Source organism: Bubalus bubalis, chromosome 9, assembly GCF_019923935.1.
Source record: "Bubalus bubalis isolate 160015118507 breed Murrah chromosome 9, NDDB_SH_1, whole genome shotgun sequence".
Lineage (NCBI taxonomy): Eukaryota > Metazoa > Chordata > Mammalia > Artiodactyla > Bovidae > Bubalus > Bubalus bubalis.
Genome location: NC_059165.1, coordinates 61,916,039 through 61,936,312, shown reverse-complemented (window position 1 = coordinate 61,936,312; position 20,274 = coordinate 61,916,039). Strand labels below are relative to the sequence as shown.

The 20,274-nt window shown below is 42.9% G+C and overlaps 1 protein-coding gene across 1 annotated transcript; it reads right to left on the bottom strand.

Annotated features, from left to right (window-relative positions):
• Positions 1-16,463: 16,463 nt before the first annotated feature.
• On the bottom strand, positions 16,464-19,446 carry HNRNPA0 (heterogeneous nuclear ribonucleoprotein A0). The gene has a single exon (XM_006059385.4). The coding sequence runs from the start codon at positions 18,945-18,947 to the stop codon at positions 18,036-18,038; it is 912 nt and encodes a 303-aa protein (XP_006059447.1). The 5' UTR covers positions 18,948-19,446; the 3' UTR covers positions 16,464-18,035.
• Positions 19,447-20,274: the final 828 nt, after the last annotated feature.

The following is a 20,274-nucleotide window of genomic DNA, read 5'->3' as shown; positions in this document are numbered from 1 at the left end:
CTCACCTGAAGAAATGGAGCAACAGCATCTGAACCCCAAAAGATACTAACATCCAAGGCTCCCAATACCTACTCTTATTAAGTCCTTACCCATTCCTCTGGTCCCTTAGCTTACCACACCAAGCCAAAGAATGCTCTTGGGGAAAGCTGGAAACACACCACTGGACCCCAGTGAGTCAAAGAAAAGCCAGACCAACTACAGCAGCAAGCAGAATGTTTCACACAGGCTTGCACATTGCAAACACTTGTCTTTCCAGGTTCCCCCTAAGAATCCCATCTTCTAAGCATCAACCTGCAACTTATGCCCTCTGCTGGTAAATCTGTGCATCTCTTTGTAAGAAAAGTGAAATCTAATGACTATACCAATGACTTGGTAAAGGGCCAAAAATCTGCTTCCTTCACAGAACATTCTACACAAGAAAGAGAATTAATTCCTACTGACGATTTTTTCACAGATTCCACATGCTGCTGGGCAACTAAACCCGTGTACCACAACTACTGAGACAGCACCCTCCAGCCCTCAAGCCACAACTAATGAAGTCCAGGCAACAAGAGCACACACATGTGCTCTGCAAGAGAAGCCACCACAATAAGAAGCCCTTGCACCATAACTAGAGAATAGTTCCTGCTTGTCACAACTAGAGAAAGCCAACATGCAGCAACCAAGACCTGGCCAAAAATAAATGAATTTTTAAAATTTGTATTAAAAAAAGACTATTTATAATTGTAAATAGTTGCAACTAGATAATTTCAATTTCCCATGATTTCACTTAAAATTTTTTAAAATTTAGAAGGTTCAATTGTTTAATCTCAACTACTTTAATATAGTTACATACTCATATTACACTAAATACATATCATTATTGCATATTCAATTATAACTTTTATTGTGACAATATACATAAAATTTACCACATCAACCACTTTTAAGGGCACAATTCAGTGGCATTAAATACATTCACAGTGTTATGCGACAGGCACTACTATCCATCTGCAGAACTTCATTATCTCCAGAGAAACTCTGTACCCAGCGAACAATATTTTCCATTCCCTCCTTCCTCAAGCCCCAGGTAACCTCTATCTTACATTCTGCCTCTATGAATTTGCCTATTCTATATCCCTCATATACATGCAAAAAAATAATACATACCCTTCTGTGTCTGGCTTATTTCACTGAGCGTAATGTTTGTGAGGTCCATCCATGTATTAGCATGGATCAGAATTTCATTCATTTTTATGACTGAATAAATATTTCATTGTGTGTATATACCACATTACATTTATCCATTCACTTGTTAATGGATGATGTATTTTTAATATTTCACATTTTCATAGAGCACAATTTAGTAAACATTTCCCTAACATTTCACATTTATAGCTTCCAGTCTCTTGCTATAAATGTTCTCATCACCATCTTTGTGCAATAACTTGTTTCACTGAATTGTTCTCTTATGTTAAATTCCTAGTATTGTAGTCCTAGAGCCAAGGGATGGATACATTAATGGTTCCTACTAAGTAAATCCATATTTATCCTCCTCACTCATCATTTTTTCCAACCTAACGGGGAAGTTACTGTCTGCAATTTCAGTTATAAAAGTACAAAACTGTAATTAAACTCAACTGGAGGGAAGCAAACAAATAGTTCCACCAAATGAAAATAAAAGCTTTCAACATCATGGATACATGAATCCAGAGACTCAAAGGAACTGGTTGTGACTGTGAAGTCAGCAACAGATACTCAGAAGAGGTATGTCAAATGAGTAATTTTGCCACAATCTCCCTTCTGTGACTGAAGTTTCATATCCTGTGAACCAAAGTCTTATTATACAATCAGAACAGAACAACTTCCTTCCAAGGGGAGTAATACAGAGTAGTTAAATCAGACCAGCTTGCTACACATCTCGTTGCAGTGTATACAAGCAAAGCACAATCCTTCTAACATACTGACATATCTACACCTGTTGTCAAATGCTGTTGCTTCTAGTAGCTATACTTCCTTTCTCCCTAAGGTATTATTCATGGCATCTATGTCAACAGGCACCTATGTCAACAATTGCCTTCACTTAGATTATTTTAAAGATCTTCATGAGGCTGTCCTTTTTCTAAACTTGCTTACAAAAGATTTACATGATGGCAGTGAGTCTCCACATGTTCAAAATTGCTGTGCTGTGCTTAGTCACTCAGTTGTGTCTGACTCTCTGTGACCCCATGGACTATAGCTGCCAGGCTCCTTTGTCCATGGGGATTCTCCAGGCAAGAATAATGGAGTGGGTTGCCATGCCCTCCTCCAGGGGATCTTCCCAACCCAGGGATTGAACCCAGGTCTCCCGCACTGCAGGCAGATTCTTTACCATCTGAGTCACCAGAGAAGCCCAAGAATATTGCTAGAGTGAGTAGCCCCGGCACTATCCCTTCTCCAGGGGATGGATCTTCCCAACCCAGGAATCAAATCAGGGTCTCCTGCATTGCAGGTGTATTCTTTACCAGCTGAGCTACTAGAAGCTGCAATAATGAAAAGACCTAGAGCTTTTGGAAAAAGTGAAATTAACAAAGCAGAAACTGCTCAGAAGAGCTCTTCACTAGACACAGAGCTGACTGACCTATGTGACAGGTTTTCCAAAACTGCACCTTCTGTCCACAACGTGATGTTTTCCACTTAGTTACACTAAAAATATATATATTAAATTTAGAAAAAAAAATTTTTTTAATGTTAGCTGTTTCCAGTGGTTCCCAAGACCAATGCTAGGTTCAGAGATGAGCTAAAAGAACTCTCAGAACTCAGCACTGCTAAGTCTTGTACTCACAAATAAAGTTTACTACAGACACATAGTGAAGATACACAGTGGAATCATTTGGAGAAAAGACACAAGAGTCTGGAGGAGCCCAAGTGCAGGCCTCTTTATACTCTCTCCCTACCATGAAGGGTCACAAAAACTATACTTGTGAGTGATGTTTCTGCCCAAGGACTCAGTACTCCAGGTTTTATAGGTACCCACTGCTTAGCACATATCCAAATTCCAGAGTCCCAGAAGAAAGGAGGTTATTTAGCCTAAATCCTACTGCTTGCACAGTCTAGACCACCTTTATCAGTTAGGGAATGGTAGGAACACTACCTAAATCCAAGTGCCCAGACAAGGGCCAACCTTGCAGGTAGTCCCTTCTAAAGACAGCACATCATAATCAAAGATTCATTTTGGCCAGAGAATAATCTCTCCCTCAAAAATGCAGATGCCTGTAATAGAATTAGGAGACTGCAGGTCTTTTAATACCTTAATCCAAGTTGTTCTGATTGCTTTTCTCATAAAGCCTCATCAAAACCAACCACATCAACTAAAAGAACTATGTCCTGAGAAAATCAGAGAATCTTTTTAAAAAATTCAAGTAGAGCATATTCCTCTGCTCAAAACCCTGAAATAGTTGACCAATCATGCTATAAAAGCCAAAATCCTTACAATACTTTACAAAGCCCTACTATGAGCTAGTCCCTTTCTGACATCATCAGCTACTCCTTTGTTCTTTACTCAACTTCAGCCACTTTGACCAACTTGCTCTTCCTCAAAGTCCAGGTACAATCCTGCCTCAGGGCTTTTGCTCTCCCTAAGCCTCTACCTGGAATGTTTTTCCCCTAAACATCTGCACTGCTTAGTCCCAAATTTCCTTCAAGCTTCTGTTTAAATATAACCTTCTCAGAGACCTACCCATACTACCCCATTCACCGCATTTTATTTATGGCTGTGCTAGTTCTTCACTGCTGCATGGGCTTTTCTCTAGTTGCAGTGTACGGGCTTCTCATTACAGTGGCTTCTCTTGTTACGGAGCACAGGCTCTAGGGCATGGTGGCTTCAGTAGTTGTGGCTCCCAGCCTCTGAAGCACAGGCTCAATAGTTGTGACACACGGGTTTAGTTGCTCCGTGGCATCTAGGATCTTCCTGGATCAGGAATCGAACCCGTGTCTCCTGCATTGGCAGGTGGATTCTCTAACACTGAGCCACTAGGGAAGGCCAGCACTCCATTTTAAACTGCACTATCTTCACAAATATCCTGCCCTGCAGCACTGCTGGCTCCTGACCCTTTTCTACCCACACATTATTTTCTAAATACCATACAACTTATTATGCTTCGTTATCTGTCTCCCCCTGCTAAAACAGAAGCTCTACTGAAGGCAAGGATTTTTGTTTCTTCTTTGCTGCATTTCCAGCTGAATCACAAAATAGAAGAGTCAAACATTTAACCTGATACAGTAGGAAACAGGGAGATACTGAATATCAAGTGTGGAAAAACTCATTGACAGGTGGGGAGGGTAAACAGCTAGATCTTCTCCAAGTTTGGTGGTTTCTGGGAGACCAAGTCATTAGAAAATGTGGGATTTTTTTCACTAAAGAGATGACAACAGATGGCACATTCAAACAGGGTTACTGGAGTTTTAATAAAAGGAACTATTTACGAGGATGTGGGCACAGTTAAGGGAAAACCAACAAGGTCTGGTAAACCATCTTGGGGCTAGAAAAAGGGAGCCTGAAGTAGCAGTAGGAGGGAGTGGTTACCAGAGAAGACCTATAGCTGGCAACTGGAGCAAAGGTTGATAAGAGGCCTTGATAAACTATTTGCTCAATATGTATACTTTGGAGAGAGGGGAACAAATATCTTAACCTCACCTTTCTCTCACTCTTCTAGACTTCCTGCTGGTTTCTCCCACTGTCAAACCCAACATGAAGCCATAGAAGACAGTATAGTTCCTTAACAATCAAATTTCTGACAACACAGAGCAAGGAACAGAAAGGTATAGAGTGGATCAAAAAGGGCAAAAAGAGAATATCCCATAACCATTTTGTAAAGCTATCTACAAAAGACAGAACGTTTCAATGCACTTACCAGCATCTTCAACTTAGTATGTTCAAACCTTCCTTCTAAATCTTCTCGTTCCATTTCTGGTGACATCACCACCCTCCTTCTTACCACAGTAATTCTGACTGAACTACTCACTCTTCTTTACTTCTCCCTGCCATATCCAATCATTTGCTAATTAAACTTTTACAACTTCCCTTACATTCCATTTGCGTCTATTGCCAGTGCTCCTTCTTTGTTCATGCTCTCATGGTTAACATAAGCTGTCAATAGCAGCCTTACCACTCAAATGCCATCTATTTCACTCAGTGCTACTAATCAGTCTTCTAAATTACAGTCTGGCTACCTCTATTGTTTCTCAAAAACTTTATTAGTTATTTCCACTGGCTGCCAGATAAACACTAATATGGTCCCAACTTCTCCCAATTTCCCACAACTCTACTTTACCCTTAATATAAATTCAGTTCAGTTCAGTTGTTCAGTCGTGTCCGACTCTTTGCGACCCGATGAATCACAGCACGCCAGGCCTCCCTGCCCACCACCAACTCCTGGAGTTCACTCAGGCCCACGTCCATCGAGTCAGTGATGCCATCCAGCCATCTCATCCTCTGTCGTCCCCTTCTCCTCCTGCCCCCAATCCCTCCCAGCATCAGAGTCTTTTCCAATGAGTCAACGCTTCGCATGAGGTGGCCAAAGTACTGGAGTTTCAGCTTCAGCATCATTCCTTCCAAAGAAATCCCAGGGCTGATCTCCTTCAGAATGGACTGGTTGGATCTCCTTGCAGTCCAAGGGACTCTCAAGAGTCTTCAACACCACAGATCAAAAGCATCAATTCTTCGGTGCTCAGCTTTCTTCACAGTCCAACTCTCACATCCATACATGACCACTGGAAAAACCATAGCCTTGACTAGATGGACCTTTGCTGGCAAAGTAATGTCTCTGCTTTTCAATATGCTGTCTAGGCTGGTCATAACTTTTCTTCCAAGGAGTAAGCGTCTTTTAATTTCATGGCTGCAGTCACCATCTGCAGTGATTTTGGAGCCCAGAAAAATAAAGTCTGAAACTGTTTCCATTGTTTCCCCATCTATCTCCCATGAAGTGATGGGACCAGACGCCATGATCTTCATTTTCTGAATGTTGAGCTTTAAGCCAACTTTTTCACTCTCCACTTTCACTTTCATCAAGAGGCTTTTGAGTTCCTCTTCACTTTCTGCCATAAGGGTGGTGTCATCTGCATATCTGAGATTACTGATATTTCTCCCGGCCATCTTGATTCCAGCTTCTGCTTCTTCCAGCCCAGCATTTCTCATGATGTACACTGCATGTAAGTTAAATAAGCAGGGTGACAATATACAGCCTTGACGTACTCCTTTTCCTATTTGGAACCAGTCTGTTGTTCCATGTCCATTTCTAACTGTTGCTTCCTGACCTGCATACAAATTTCTCAACAGGCAGGTCAGGTGGTCTGGTATTCCCATCTCTTTCAGGATTTTCCAGTTTATTGTGATCCACAGTTATCCACTTGTATCTGGAAGTTTCATGCAGAATATGGCCACTGAAATCAGTAAGGCTTGGATTCAACTCCCAGTTCAATCATTTCACCCACTGGGTGGCCTTGGGTAAGTTTAACCTGTCTGAGACGAGCTTCAGCTACCTAACTGTGAAGCAGAGGGTTACTGAAATGGATCCAGCGAGAACATTTGCAAATGTACTTTATACAATATTTAGCACACAGTAGGGATATGAGAAATGCTGGGCTGGAAGAAGCACAAGCTGGAATCAAGATTGCCGGGAGAAATACCAATAACCTCAGATATGCAGATGACACCACCCTTATGGCAGAAAGTGAAGAACCAAAAAGCCTCTTGATGAAGGTGAAAGAGTGGAAACAGTATCAGACTTTATTTTTGGGGGCTCCAAAAATCACTGCAGATGGTGACTGCAGCCATGAAATTAAAAGACGCTTACTCCTTGGAAGAAGTTATGACCAACCTAGACAGCATATTGAAAAGCAGAGACACTACTTTGCCAGCAAAGGTCCGTCTAGTCAAGGCTATGGTTTTTCATGTGGTCATGTATGGATGTGAGAGTTGGACTGTGAAGAAGGCTGAGCGCCGAAGAATTGATGCTTTTGAACTGTGGTGTTGGAGAAGACTCTTGAGAGTCCCTTGGACTGCAAGGAGATCCAACCAGTCCATTCTGAAGGAGATCAGCCCTGGGATTTCTTTGGAAGGAATGATGCTGAAGCTGAAACTCCAGTACTTTGGCCACCTCATGCGAAGCGTTGACTCATTGGAAAAGACTCTGATGCTGGGAGGGATTGGGGATAGGAGGAGCAGAGGACGACAGAGGATGAGATGGCTGGATGGCATCACTGACTCGATGGACGTGGGTCTGAGTGAATTCCAGGAGTTGGTGATGGGCAGGGAGGCCTGGCGTGCTGCGATTCATGGGGTCGCAAAGAGTCAGACACGACTGAGCGACTGAACTGAGGCATACTTCACAAGCGTGGACGGCTGCGACAGCGCACGAGCGCAGCCGAGAGGAGCTACCCCACTTCCAAGGTCAGGGGCGGCGGCCGGGAGGAGCTACCCCATGTCCAAGGAGCAGTGGCTGAGCGGGCACAGGAGGGCCTAGAGGACCTACTCCAAGTTCAAGGTCAGGAGGGGCGGCGATGAGGAGATAACCCTCATACAAGGTAAGGAGCAGCGGCTGCACTTTGCTGGAGCAGCCATGAAGACATACCCCACGTCCAAGCTAAGAGAAACCCAAATAAGAAGGCAGGTGTTGCAAGAGGGCATCAGAGGGCAGACACACTGAAACCATAATCACAGAAAACTAGTCAATCTAATCACAACAGGACCACAGCCTTTTCTAACTCAATGAAACTAAGATATGCGCTGTGGGGCCACCCAAGACGGGCAGGTCATGCTGAAGAGTTCTGACAGAATGTGGTCCACTGGAGAAGGGAATGGCAAACCACTTCAGTATTCTTGCCTTGAGAACCCCATGAACAGTATGAAAAGACAAAATGATAGGATACTGAAAAAGGAACTCCTCAGGTCAGTAGGTGCCCAATATGCTACTGGAGATCAGTGGAGAAATAACTCCAGAAAAGAATGAAGGGATGGAGCCAAAGCAAAAACAATACCCAGTTGTGGATGTGACTGGTGACAGAAGCAAGGTCTGATGCTGTAAAGAGCAATATTGCATAGGAACCTGGAATGTTAGGGTCATGAATCAAGGCAAATTGAAAGTGGTCAAACAGGAGATGGCAAGAGTGAATGTCGACATTCTAGGAATCAGCGAACTAAAATGGACTGGAATGGGTGAATTTAACTCAGATGACCATTATATCTACTACTGCAGGCAGGAATCCCTTAGAAGAAATGGAGTAGCCATCATGGTCAACAAGAGTCCGAAATGCAGTACTTAGGTGCAATCTCAAAAATGACAGAATGATCTCTGTTCGCAAGGCAAACCATTCACTATCACAGTAATCCAAGTCTATGCCCCAACCAGTAACTCTGAAGAAGCTGAACGGTTCTATGAAGACCTACAAGACCTTCTAGAACTAACACCCAAACCCAAACACGATGTCCTTTCATTATAGGGGACTGGAATGCAAAAGTAGGAAGTCAAGAAACACCTGGAGTAACAGGCAAATTTGGCCTTGGAGTATGGAATGAAGCAGGGAAAAGGCTAATAGGATTTTGCCAAGAGAACACACAGGTCATAGCAAACACCCTCTTCCAACACCACAAGAGAAGACTCTACACATGGACATCGCCAGATGGTCAACACCGAAATCAGACTGATTATATTCTTTGCAGCCAAAGATGGAGAAGCTCTATACAGTCAGCAAAAACAAGACCGGGAGCTGACTGTGGCTCAGATCATCAGCTCTTTATTGCCAAATTCAGACTTACATTGAAGAAAGTAGGGAAAACCACTAGACCATTCAGGTATGACCTAAATCAAATCCCTTATGATTATACAGTGGAAGTAAGAAATAAATTTAAGGGACTAGATCTGATAGACAGAGTGCCTAATGAACTATGGACAGAGGTTCGTGACATTGTACAGGAGACAGGGATCAAGACCATCCCCATGGAAAAGAAATGCAAAAAAGCAAAATGGCTGTGAAAAGAAGAGAAGCGAAAAGCAAAGGAGAAAAGGAAAGATATAAGCATCTGAATGCAGAGTTCCAAAGAATAGCAAGGAGAGATAAGAAAGCCTTCCTCAGTGATCAATGCAAAGAAATAGAGGAAAACAACAGAATGGGAAAGATTAGAGAGCTCTTCAAGAAAATTAGAGATACCAAGGGAACATTTCATGCAAAGATGGGCTCAATAAAGGACAGAAAATGTATGGGCCTAACAGAAGCAGAAGATATTAAGAAGAGGTGGCAAGAATACACAGAACTGGACAAAAAAGATCTTCATGACCAAGATAATCACGATGGTACGATCACTCACCTAGAGCCAGACATCCTGGAATGTGAAGTCAAGTGGGCCTCAGAAAGCATCACTGCAAACAAAGCTAGTGGAGGTGATGGAATACCAGTGGAGCTATTTCAAATCCTGAAAGATGATGCTGTGAAAGTGCTACACTCAATATGCCAGCAAATCTGGAAAACTCAGCAGTGGCCACAGGACTGGAAAAGGTCAGTTTTCATTCCAATCCCAAAGAAAGGCAATACCAAAAATGCTCAAACTACCGCACAATTGCACTCATCTCACACGCTAGTAAAGTAATGCTCAAAATTCTCCAAGCCATGCTTCAGCAGTAGGTGAACCGTGAACTTCCAGACATTCAAGCTGGTTTTAGAAAGGCAGAGGAACCAGAGATCAAATTGCCAACATCCGCTGGATCATCGAAAAAGCAGGAGAGTTCCAGAAAAACATCTATTTCTGCTTTGACTATTCCAAAGCCTTTGTGTGAAGCACAGTAAACTGTGGAAAATCCTGAAAGAGATGGGAATACCAGACCACCTGACCTGCCTCGAGAAACCTATATGCAGGTCAGGAAGCAACAGTTAGAAATGGACATGAAACAACAGACTGGTTCCAAATAGGAGAAGGAGTACGTCAAGGCTGTATATTGTCACCCTGCTTATTTAACTTATATGCAGAGTACATCATGAGAACACTGGGCTGGAAGAAGCACAAGCTGGAATCGAGATTGCCAGGAGAAATATCAATAACCTCAGATATGCAGATGACGCCACCCTTATGGCAGAAAGTGAAGAGGAACTAAAAAGCCTCTTGATGAAAGTGAAAGAGGAGAGTGAAAATGTTGGCTTAAAGCTCAACATTCAGAAAACGAAGATCATGGCATCTTGTCCCACCACTTCATGGGAAATAGATGTGGAAACAGTGTCAGACTTTATTTTTCTGGGCTCCAAAATCACTGCAGATGGTGACTGCAGTCATGAACTTAAAAGACGCTTACACCTTGGAAGAAAAGTTATGACCAACCTAGATAGCATATTGAAGAGCAGACATTACTTTGCCAACAAAAGTCCGTCTAGTTAAGGCTATGGTTTTTCCAGTGGTCATGTATGGATGTGAGAGTTGGACTGTGAAGAAAGCTGAGCACCGAAGAATTGATGCTTTTGAACTGTGGCGTTGGAGAAGACTCTTGAGAGAGTCCCTTGGACTGCAAGGAGATCCAACCAGTCCATTCTGAAGATCAGCCCTGGGTGTTCTTTGAAAGGAAAGATGCTAAGGCTGAAACTCCAGTACTTTGGCCACCTCATGTGAAGAGCTGACTCATTGGAAAAGACGCTGATGCTGGGAGGGATTGGGAGCAGGAGGAGAAGGGGACGACAGAGGATGAGATAGCTGGATGGCATCAGCAACTCAATGGACGTGAGTTTGAATGAACTCCAGGAGATGGTGGACAGGGAGGCCTGGCGTGCTGCTATTGATGGGTCACAAAGAGTCAGACACGACTGAGCGACTGAAATGAACTGAACTGAGGCATACTTCTCTGTATGTGCCCCATGTTTCTGCCTATTTGTCCCTCTACTGAAATTTACTTTTCCCCCTCACTTTCTCTATACAGCCAACTTTTTAAGTCAAATACATCTGTCATAATGCTTTTCTTGATCCTTCTTCCTACCTGGAAGGCACTCTTAACACATTACTTGTAACTTTCTTATAAGAAATACTTAAACACAGCTAACATGGTTCATACCTCTCCTACTAGAGTTGAAGCAGTAGAGGAATAAAGGGCTCCCATATCCAAGCTCACCCAGCGAATCAAGAGCAAAGCCCAGGTTAAAAACCAAATCTCAGTTACTAAAAGTGCTCTATGACTTATGTCAGTACTTTTTAAAAGATGGCTATTCATTCACCTCATTAATTGTGCAAATACCTTGTGGTTGAGGGGGGGATGAAATAAAGGTACACTCATATCTCTTAACCGAAGTTGTAATATTAACATCTCTATGTACCAACAATGATAGTATTCCCTTTACATGTATAGTTACACTTCATTTGTTCAGTTAAAGTATAATTTGTTCAATTTAAAGTATAATTTGTTCACAATCCTGTGAGACAGATATTAACAGTAGTCTCTCCTTTTTAAGGACTTCCCGGGTGGCTCAGATGGTCAAGCGTCTGTCTACAATGCGGGAGACCTGGGTTCAATCCCTGGGTTGGGGAGATTCCCTGGAGAAGGAAATGGCAACCCACTCCAGTACTCTTGCCTAGAAAATCTCATGGACAGAGGAGCTTGGTGCAGGGTACTGTCCATGAGGTCACAAAGAGTCAGACACGACTATAAAGACAAGGAAACAGGTTCAGGACCATGTGCTCAAGGTCATGGAACAAGCAAGTGACTGGGTCAAAAAAAGAACCTGGTCTATTTGATACCAAAATTTATGTCATTAAGAAGTGCTATTGCTGCTGCTAAGTCGCATCAGTCGTGTCCAACTGTGCAACCCCACAGACGACAGCCCACCAGGCTCCCCTGTCCCTGGGATTCTCCAGGCAAGAACACTGGAGTGGGTTGCCATTTCCTTCTTCAATGCATGAAAGTGAAAAGTCAAAGTGAAGTCACTCAGTCGTCTCCAACTCTTCGCCATGGACTGTAGACTACCAGCCCCTCTGCCCATGGGATTTTCCAGGCAAGAGTACTGGAGTGGGTTGCCATTGCCTTCTCCACCATTAAGGACTATGAAATACTAAGTCAGATGCCTACTCTGAGGCTAATTACATTAACAACAAAAGCATCAAAGAAAAATGTACCTTTCATATGGTATCCAAATAACAAAACCAGTATAAGAGTGAAGCCTTCACTTTAATCAGAGAGTATATACTAAATGATGATGGGACTAACTCCAATTTGTCTGTAGAGTGTGAACAATCTGAGACGATCCCACAATGCTGAAAAGGATGCATAATTTCAAAAGAAACAGAATCTCCAACAGAATGCAAGTTACTTGAAGACAGGAACCGTGTTTGTCCCACTGCAGTTATCTCCAGATCCCAGATGTTTTGCACAAAGAGGTAATCAATCTCTGATGAAACGGACAGAAAATGCTGGGATAAAAACATATTGTCAAAACAGTACAAGTTCACATCAGATAATTTTAGAACAAACCCATTTCAGATATGTTTTGGGGGGTTTTTTTTTTTTTAAACAAACCATATACAGTGATAAAAGAATTAAAGGAGCCAAAGAAAATCTGCCTGAGAAGACAGCACACAGCTAAAAAAGGAAATCTTTAATCATTTTCCTCTCTGAAGATGCAAATCATTCAGCTCCAACTGCAAGTTTATTAATAAATTATCAATAAAAGTGCTATTAATAAGTATGTGCGATAGGTCAGTACAAAAGTAATTCATCTGCCCTTTAGCCTCCCTAATATATCTTTTTTAAAAAGCAGCTTTCTAGTATCTCCTTTTTTGTTTTATCCCATGGCATTTAATTTCTCATTTAGTTAGAATATGAAGTTCACCCACAAGCAGGTTCCAATGTCAAAGACCAATTTTCCCAAACCAGTTGCATGCCTGTCTTAAAAATGAGCAACAAATCCTATTTCCCAACAATATACTTCCATACATTATACTTAGTAAGCGACTAAATTTAAGCATCAAGAACATTCACGATGTACTAAACTCAAATTTAATTTGAAGCTAGTAATTCATGCCCACTTATTCTTCAAACTAACCCTGCCTCCCCCTGCCAAATTAAACAACTGTTAGCTTTATTTTTAAAACAAAATTTACAGAACATATTAAGTTTCTAATTATAGCAAATACATCAGAAACTGATTTACTTAGTGCAAACATTTTCTAACAAAATTATATTTTAAAACTAGCTAGTAAGTGAAAATATAGGGAAGATATATTAAAGGAAAAAAAATAGAAGAGTGAGAATATTGCTAACTATCGCTTAATAAAGGGGGTCTCCAAACTATGAATCATACTTTTCACAGAAACCTTTTAACATACAGTGATTATCATTTCCCATTCAAGATATCACCTGACTTGTACTTCTGTTGTTGAATGTGTCCCATATCCCTTAAGCTGATTTTGCTATTAAAACTTAGCAAAAACTGTTAAGCCATAAAACAATGAAAAGCAATAAAAATGGATGATGTACTTCTAAAGTCTCTGTGGCCTAGCAACATAAGAAAACACATAAGGAGCCCACACATCATGCTCTGTGTATTGGCATGTTAGTAGCATGCACTCGGCCAACTCATCTAGTCTAAATGTCAAGACCAGCCCAAATGTTTTCTTGACCCACCAAGTCGACACAATTGCTTATACCCATCTCTAACGAAAATGCCCGTAATCTACTACAATTATTGAAATTCCCACCACTCAAAAATTTCAAGTACCTTGTGAGCAGGGGCAGATCCTTTTTGGTATGTTGCAAATGGCAACACAAAACCTGCAAAAGTAGTTTGGAAACATACTAAACAATAAATCATGGTGCATCTATACTATAGAATACCAGTTTTATGATACAGAACGATCATGTACACATATGGGTGCTTTGAAGTTAAAATACTTACATATGTATGTATGTATATATAAAACAACCCAATATTTGTTCCTAAAATAAAGATAAATATATCTCCCTGCAAATAAAAAGACCTAGAAATAGGCAAACTGTTAACGTACGTCATCTCCAAGTGCTGGGAGAAAACAGGGAAGGAGCAACATGAGGGTCTTTATAGGCCATTAACTGTTTTATCATGTATTATCTAGCTTTGAAATTTTTCAGTAAAATGTTTTAGTTGAATATACCCTAAGGCTTTAACAAGGCTGCCAATAAGCATGTACTTTTCCCTGAATATATACTGAGAACAAAAACCCATGATACCAGAGAACTGCTGTGTTCTAGTTATCCAGCACATTTAATATGAGTGAGCCATCTCATCAACTAAGTGTATATGTGGTAAGCAAGAACATGACCTGCCATTCCAACAATCACTGCATTACTCATAATAGCAAGAAATGTTCATCAACCATTATGGTACAGCCATGCTATGGAACATTATACAGGCATTAAAAAGGATGAGGAAGGTCTATTTGTTCTGATATGAGAACGCCAATCATATAAACTGCTGAACTATTTCATCCTACTTTTAAAATGTAGGTACATACAAGAGTTTGCTGAACATACACCCAATAACAAGGATTGTCCTTGAGAAGAGGATTTCCTCTTTAGGGTTTTTACCATTCTTTGTTTAGTTTCTAAGCATTTATTTAAATGTTTAATTCTCATTTTTAAAAATACACCAGTCTCAGCATTCAGTACAGGTTCTCTTTTCTATTTCCTAGTAACATTGCCAAATGTTACTTGGCAACATTTGACCAAACATGCAATATTATAATTTTTAAAATAACAGGTAGAAAGGGAATTTTTATTGGAAAGTTTTTACAACATTCACTTTTAATAGAAAACATTAGACAAAGGTACAGCAAAGCAACCTGCAGTAAGACACTAAGGAAAAGGCATTCATTGTCTTACCCTGGTTTAGAGGCAATCTTTGTTGCTCCACTTAATTAAAAAAAAAAAAAAGCCTTCTAAAACAGGGAAGATAAATTATATTCCCAGTGACCAAAATCTTAACACTGATGCAGTAAGTTGGTTAAAACAGAAGAAAGAGACTTACCCTCTTCTAAGTGCAAATACTGTCTTTTGGGGAATAATCCTTACATTACCTAGATGCAGTTTTGCTTAAATTGACTCAACATCCAAATGCCCGCTTTTAATCAGCAAAAACATAGGTAATTTAGTTTAAAATGCAAATTCTAAAATTTGAGAGTATTAAGCACACTTAAGATAAACAAAGCTACAAATCAAATAACTGACACTACCATTTCTGTTCCTGAGCTAATTAATCAGAAATAGCAAATTCTTAAGTATCCTCAATGCTTTAACCTAACTTGAAAACAAAAATTCATTATGAAGATTTAAATATTAAATCTGTTCTAAATCACTAAGCTACAGAACGAAGCAATCAGTGTATCATTCTGATTTGTTACCACTAAGAATGTCAACCGTTTGGAAGCTTTTTAAGACTTGAAATTACTATCAATCTTTCAAACGTCTTCCAACTAATGATTACCACTGAATTTTACTAAAACACTGTAAATGCAGAAGTTCTTCACAACAGGAAGACAAAAAAAATTTATTTTGCTAATCTTTCAAAATTAGATTCAAGCATTGCACAAAAATTATATTCAATGCTGACCAGGTTCTGTACTACTTCCTCCCATGAAGTCTTGATTATATTTGAAGTAGTAATGTTCAGGTAAATCTTACAGGTGCAAAAAGTGAAACCATAACAAACAAGTCCTACATGCCAAATCTGGAAAGACTAAACACCTCTATTTCTGCCTTCACTGAATACCAATCCAGGTAAGATATGTGTAAAGGTAGACACATGACAACAAAGCGATGATATACCATTAACACTAAGCCATTTTTCTAATTAGGAAATCCTTTTACATAACTTTTCATACATCACTACATGGGAAATACAAAAGGACAACAACCTTATTAAATTCTGAAAACCCTCCAGAAGGTGGACTATTCCAGTTGAACCAGAAGAAACAGATCTTCCTCCTAAAACTGAGTAAAACACAAACACAATTATAATAAAAAACTTAAGCATATCGTTTTCTGTATCTTAGAGCCCCACTCTCTGCAAAAGCTAGACCAAATTACCACGTGAAGAAACACAGTATGATGTATTTCAATAAGAGTGAAAACAGAAATTTAAACAAATTGTAAAACCATTTCTAATGCAAAACTTGACTATCTTGTTAATTTATTCAATACGCAAACATATCTATCCCATTTGTTGTAGAGGTACTAAAAGTACCAAGTATCAGCTACCCTTTGTCAAAGTGACTAAGGAAATGGCAACCCACTCCAGTACTCTTGCCTGGAAAATCCCATGAACAGAGGAGCCTGGTAGGCTACAGTCCATGGGGTCGCAGAGTCGGACACGACTGAGCGACTTCACTTTCACTAAGCAAAATTCCAGTCAAATATTCTACCATATCAGTAAATCAAATGTAGGTACTAGATTAAAAGGTATTCTGAACCCACCCACCAGGTTATACATACTCTCACTCAATCATGTAAAGAATTGAATTCTTTATTTGTGATATCCATAAATGTTGCTATTCTATACGTCTATCCAGGAAGGCAATTTTCTCCTATACCATTGTTTTGTTTTGCTTTTTATAAACAACAACTTGAATTCTATTGCATGAAAGGGCTACAAATATACATTTGTTAACCAAGCAGAATACACAGATATTTTGCTTTACAACTTGCACCTAAGATACCAGTACACGAAGCTGGTTCATTAGTTATCATAGCAATTGGGGGCCACTGCCCAAGCTATGCATAGCAGTTTTACAGGTTCAAACCTCATGTAGAAAGGGCAGTCGTGATATGGGCCATTAACTACATTCCTGTAAAGCCCATCTTAGTTACAAGTAAATGTATAACCAAAGTCTGCACAGATTTTTGATGGCAAAACTTCTAAAATCTGATGCAACTGTCCTGAACAAGTTTTTAAACCAACTGTTTTGCAGATATACTGACATTCTGCCAGTAGATGGTGCCACAAAAGTAAGGGGAAGGATTTCCAGGAGGACAACAGTTCAGCTATAGGGGAAAAAAAAAAACATTTAAACTTGCTCTGAAAATACAAAAATGCACTTAAAAGTTTGAGGGTAAAATATAACCCTTATTTGTAACCATTCATTACAGACAAACCAGTAAGAGGGATGAAATTAGGCCATCTGAATTTTTTAAAACAGTTTATATGAATGAAAACACATGCTTAACACAAACTATTTCTTTAGAACTACACAGTACATATTTTGAAGCAAATTCTCATAGAAGTGACCACCCATGTCAAGATGATAAGCAAATCACTTAGTACAAGAGATGGATGTAGGAAAAACTTTAAAGATTTTAAAAAGCCACATCCACCACTTCAAATGTTTTACCTGTAAGGGATAAAATTCAACACATCACTACCTGGGTAACAGCAAGAAGAAAAAAAAACCTCACAGGACCTTTTAAAAGTTTCTCTAAATACACATTAAGAATTAACACGAAAAATTACCCTTAAAACGGTACGGAATGGATCCTAGAAAAAAATGTTAGACATGTACGGTCAAACACAATGATTTATTAAAAATAAAACGTAAAAATGATTTTTGTACATATGCTTCCAAATTTCGGGCATGGGATCCAAGGAGATTTTATAGAAAACGCTGTAGCCAGATATCAAGTCCTTACAACAAAGTAAACTAAACCCCCCAACCCCCGCCCAGGTTTTGCTACAGAATCAGCAAGTTCACTCCCTCCCCCTCCCCCCAAAAAACACAAATTAAAACAAGACATTTTGCTAGTATAAAAACGACCAAAGTCCAAGTAATAATAAAAAAATAGAGTCCATCAATGACTGTAACACAAAAATGTGTATGTGGAGCCAAGTCCATCTTCAGAGGGAGAGACGAGAGAGGTGGCAGGCATATAGGGCAACACCCCCAAGGGTAAGCAGCCTTAGAAGTGGCTCCCCCAAGGGCAAAATGGGGAAAGCGGTGGGAGTGAAAAGGACTTAGGAGTTGACCCTAGGTGGGTGGTTGCAAAGAGCTACCCCTATAGCCACTCCCAAGCATTAAAAAAACATTTTTAGAAGGAGCTGCCTCCATACCCACCCCCACCGCCATAGCCACCTCTGTAAGGTCCACTGTTGCTGCGACCTCCCCAGCTGCTGCCTCCGCCGCCGCCGCCGCCGCCGCTCTTCATGGGCCCATAGGACGACTGGTGCTGGCTGTAGCTGCCGAAACCGCCGAAACCGTTACCGTAGTCGCTTCCACCGTAGGACGAGCCGCCGCCGCCGCCGCCTCCGTAGGCGTTGTAGCCGCCGCCGCCGTAACCACCGTAGCTGTTATAACCGCCGCCGCCGCCCTTAGACAGGCCGTTCTGGTCACGACCACCGCCCCGACCCCGGCCGCCGCGGCCGCCACGGGAGGACCGGGAGCCGCCTCCGCCCCCACCGGAGTGGATATCCTCCTTGGGGACAGCCTTCTTCACCTCCACGCGATGGCCCTGGATCGGATGGAACTTGACCACCGCGGCCTTGTCTGCCGCGTCGTGATTCTGAAAATACACGAAGCCGAAGCCACGCTTCTTGCCGGACTGCTTGTCGGCAATAATCTCGGCCTTTTCCACGGTGCCAAACTGCGAGAAGTGCTCGATCAGGTCGCCCTCGGCCACGTCTCCCTTAAGGCCCCCAACAAAGAGCTTCTTCACCTTGGCGTGAGCACCGGGCCGCGCCGAATCCTCCCGGGACACCGCCCGCTTCAGCTCCACCGTGTTGCCGTCCACCGCATGAGGCGAGGCGGCCATGGCGGCATCGGCCTCCTCCACATTGGAGTAGGTCACGAAGCCAAAGCAACGGGAGCGCTTGGTCTGGGGGTTCACCACCACTACGCAGTCTGTCAGGGTCCCAAAGGCCTCAAAGTGGCCGCGCAGGCCGGACTCACTCGTCTGCACGTTGAGGCCGCCGATGAACAGCTTACACAGTTGAGAATTCTCCATCTCCACCGCCCGGGCCTTGCCCCCGCCCTGGGAGCTCCGAGGTTTCGCCGTCGCCGTGATGGTTGGCTAAGGTTTCTTCACAACTTGGGCCCAGCCGTCGCTGGAGCCGCCCCCGCCGGTCAGCGGCGGAAAAGGGAAGAAGGGAAAGGGAAGGGAAAAAGGAAGAGAGGAAGGGGGAGGGAAGGGGAGAGGTGCCGGCTAGAGGACGAGCCGAGGAAACTGGAAGGCAACCAAAGCCGCCGCTACCGCCACCTCCGCTCCCCTATCTGTGCACCACACAAAGAGGCCGCTGAACGCGCGCGCACCCTCCCCGAGGCGTGCGTCACCGCCGCGTACGGCAGCGCAGGGCAGTCCACCAATCCTCGCCTCGACCTCATTAGTCCCGCCTACCGCGCTGCAGCGCCGCTCTCGGTCACGGACTCCCCGCCCTCCGCGGTCTATTCAAGCCTTCGGCCTGCACTGCTCCTGCTGCAGCCTTTACCGCTCTGCTTTCTCTCCCAGGATCTCCAGTGCGCCCTCACTAGGGACTCTCTCTGCCCTTCGCGAACCTCTGCGATTCATTTGCCCCCAGCCCCCGCGGCTGTTCCCAGTGATTTTTCCCCCTCCCCTAGCCGTATCCCCTCGCCCAGCTCCGCAGTGGCGTTCGCGCCAGCCCCTTGAGAGACATGTCAGTTCAGCCAATCACAGCCATCCGCTTGCATCCACTTCCGTTTTCGGCAGCTGCTGGACGGGCGCGCTCCCCAGTGCGCGCTGGCCTCGGCGCCCCCTGTGTGCAGAGTTTTCTTGCTACCCAAACGCCGCCTCCCGCCCTGGGCTTGCCGCGGGGGCGGGGCGGGGCGCCGCGGGTGGTAGAGAGCGGGGACGCGCTGGGGGCCGTTCCCAACGGATGCGGCCTGGGGCGTCACGCGCGGGTTTTTTGAAAACTTGACTGTTAGGGTTAGGGTCTTGGATTTACCCGCCGCCTTTCGGCTGGGCCACTACACCTGGCGTCCTCGCTCCTCCCGTCCGCACAAAGATGGAGGGTAGGGGCCTGGTCGGGCAAGGCGGTTATTAACCGTTTGTAGTGGGCCAGAGGCGCGATTAGACAAACATTGGCACGTGGCCCTGCTCAAAAGCGAGCCCGAGGCCATGTGGAAGGACAGCAGCGCGCCGAAAGCGCTTCAGACTTTCCGACCGAGGCTTGGCCGCGAGACCCCCGCTACCCCAGTGCTGTCAGTGGAACCCTCTTACGAGGCTCCTCTCAGCGGACGTTTTCATACTCCTCCGGTGTACACATCTTTTCATAGGCCCTGTTATCTGTGCGAGCTTCCTTCCCAACTAAAATGTT

Bases quoted from the DNA above. Each gene is read 5' to 3' on its own strand.
- HNRNPA0 (XM_006059385.4), bottom strand. From the start codon at position 18,947: ATGGAGAATTCTCAACTGTGTAAGCTGTTCATCGGCGGCCTCAACGTG.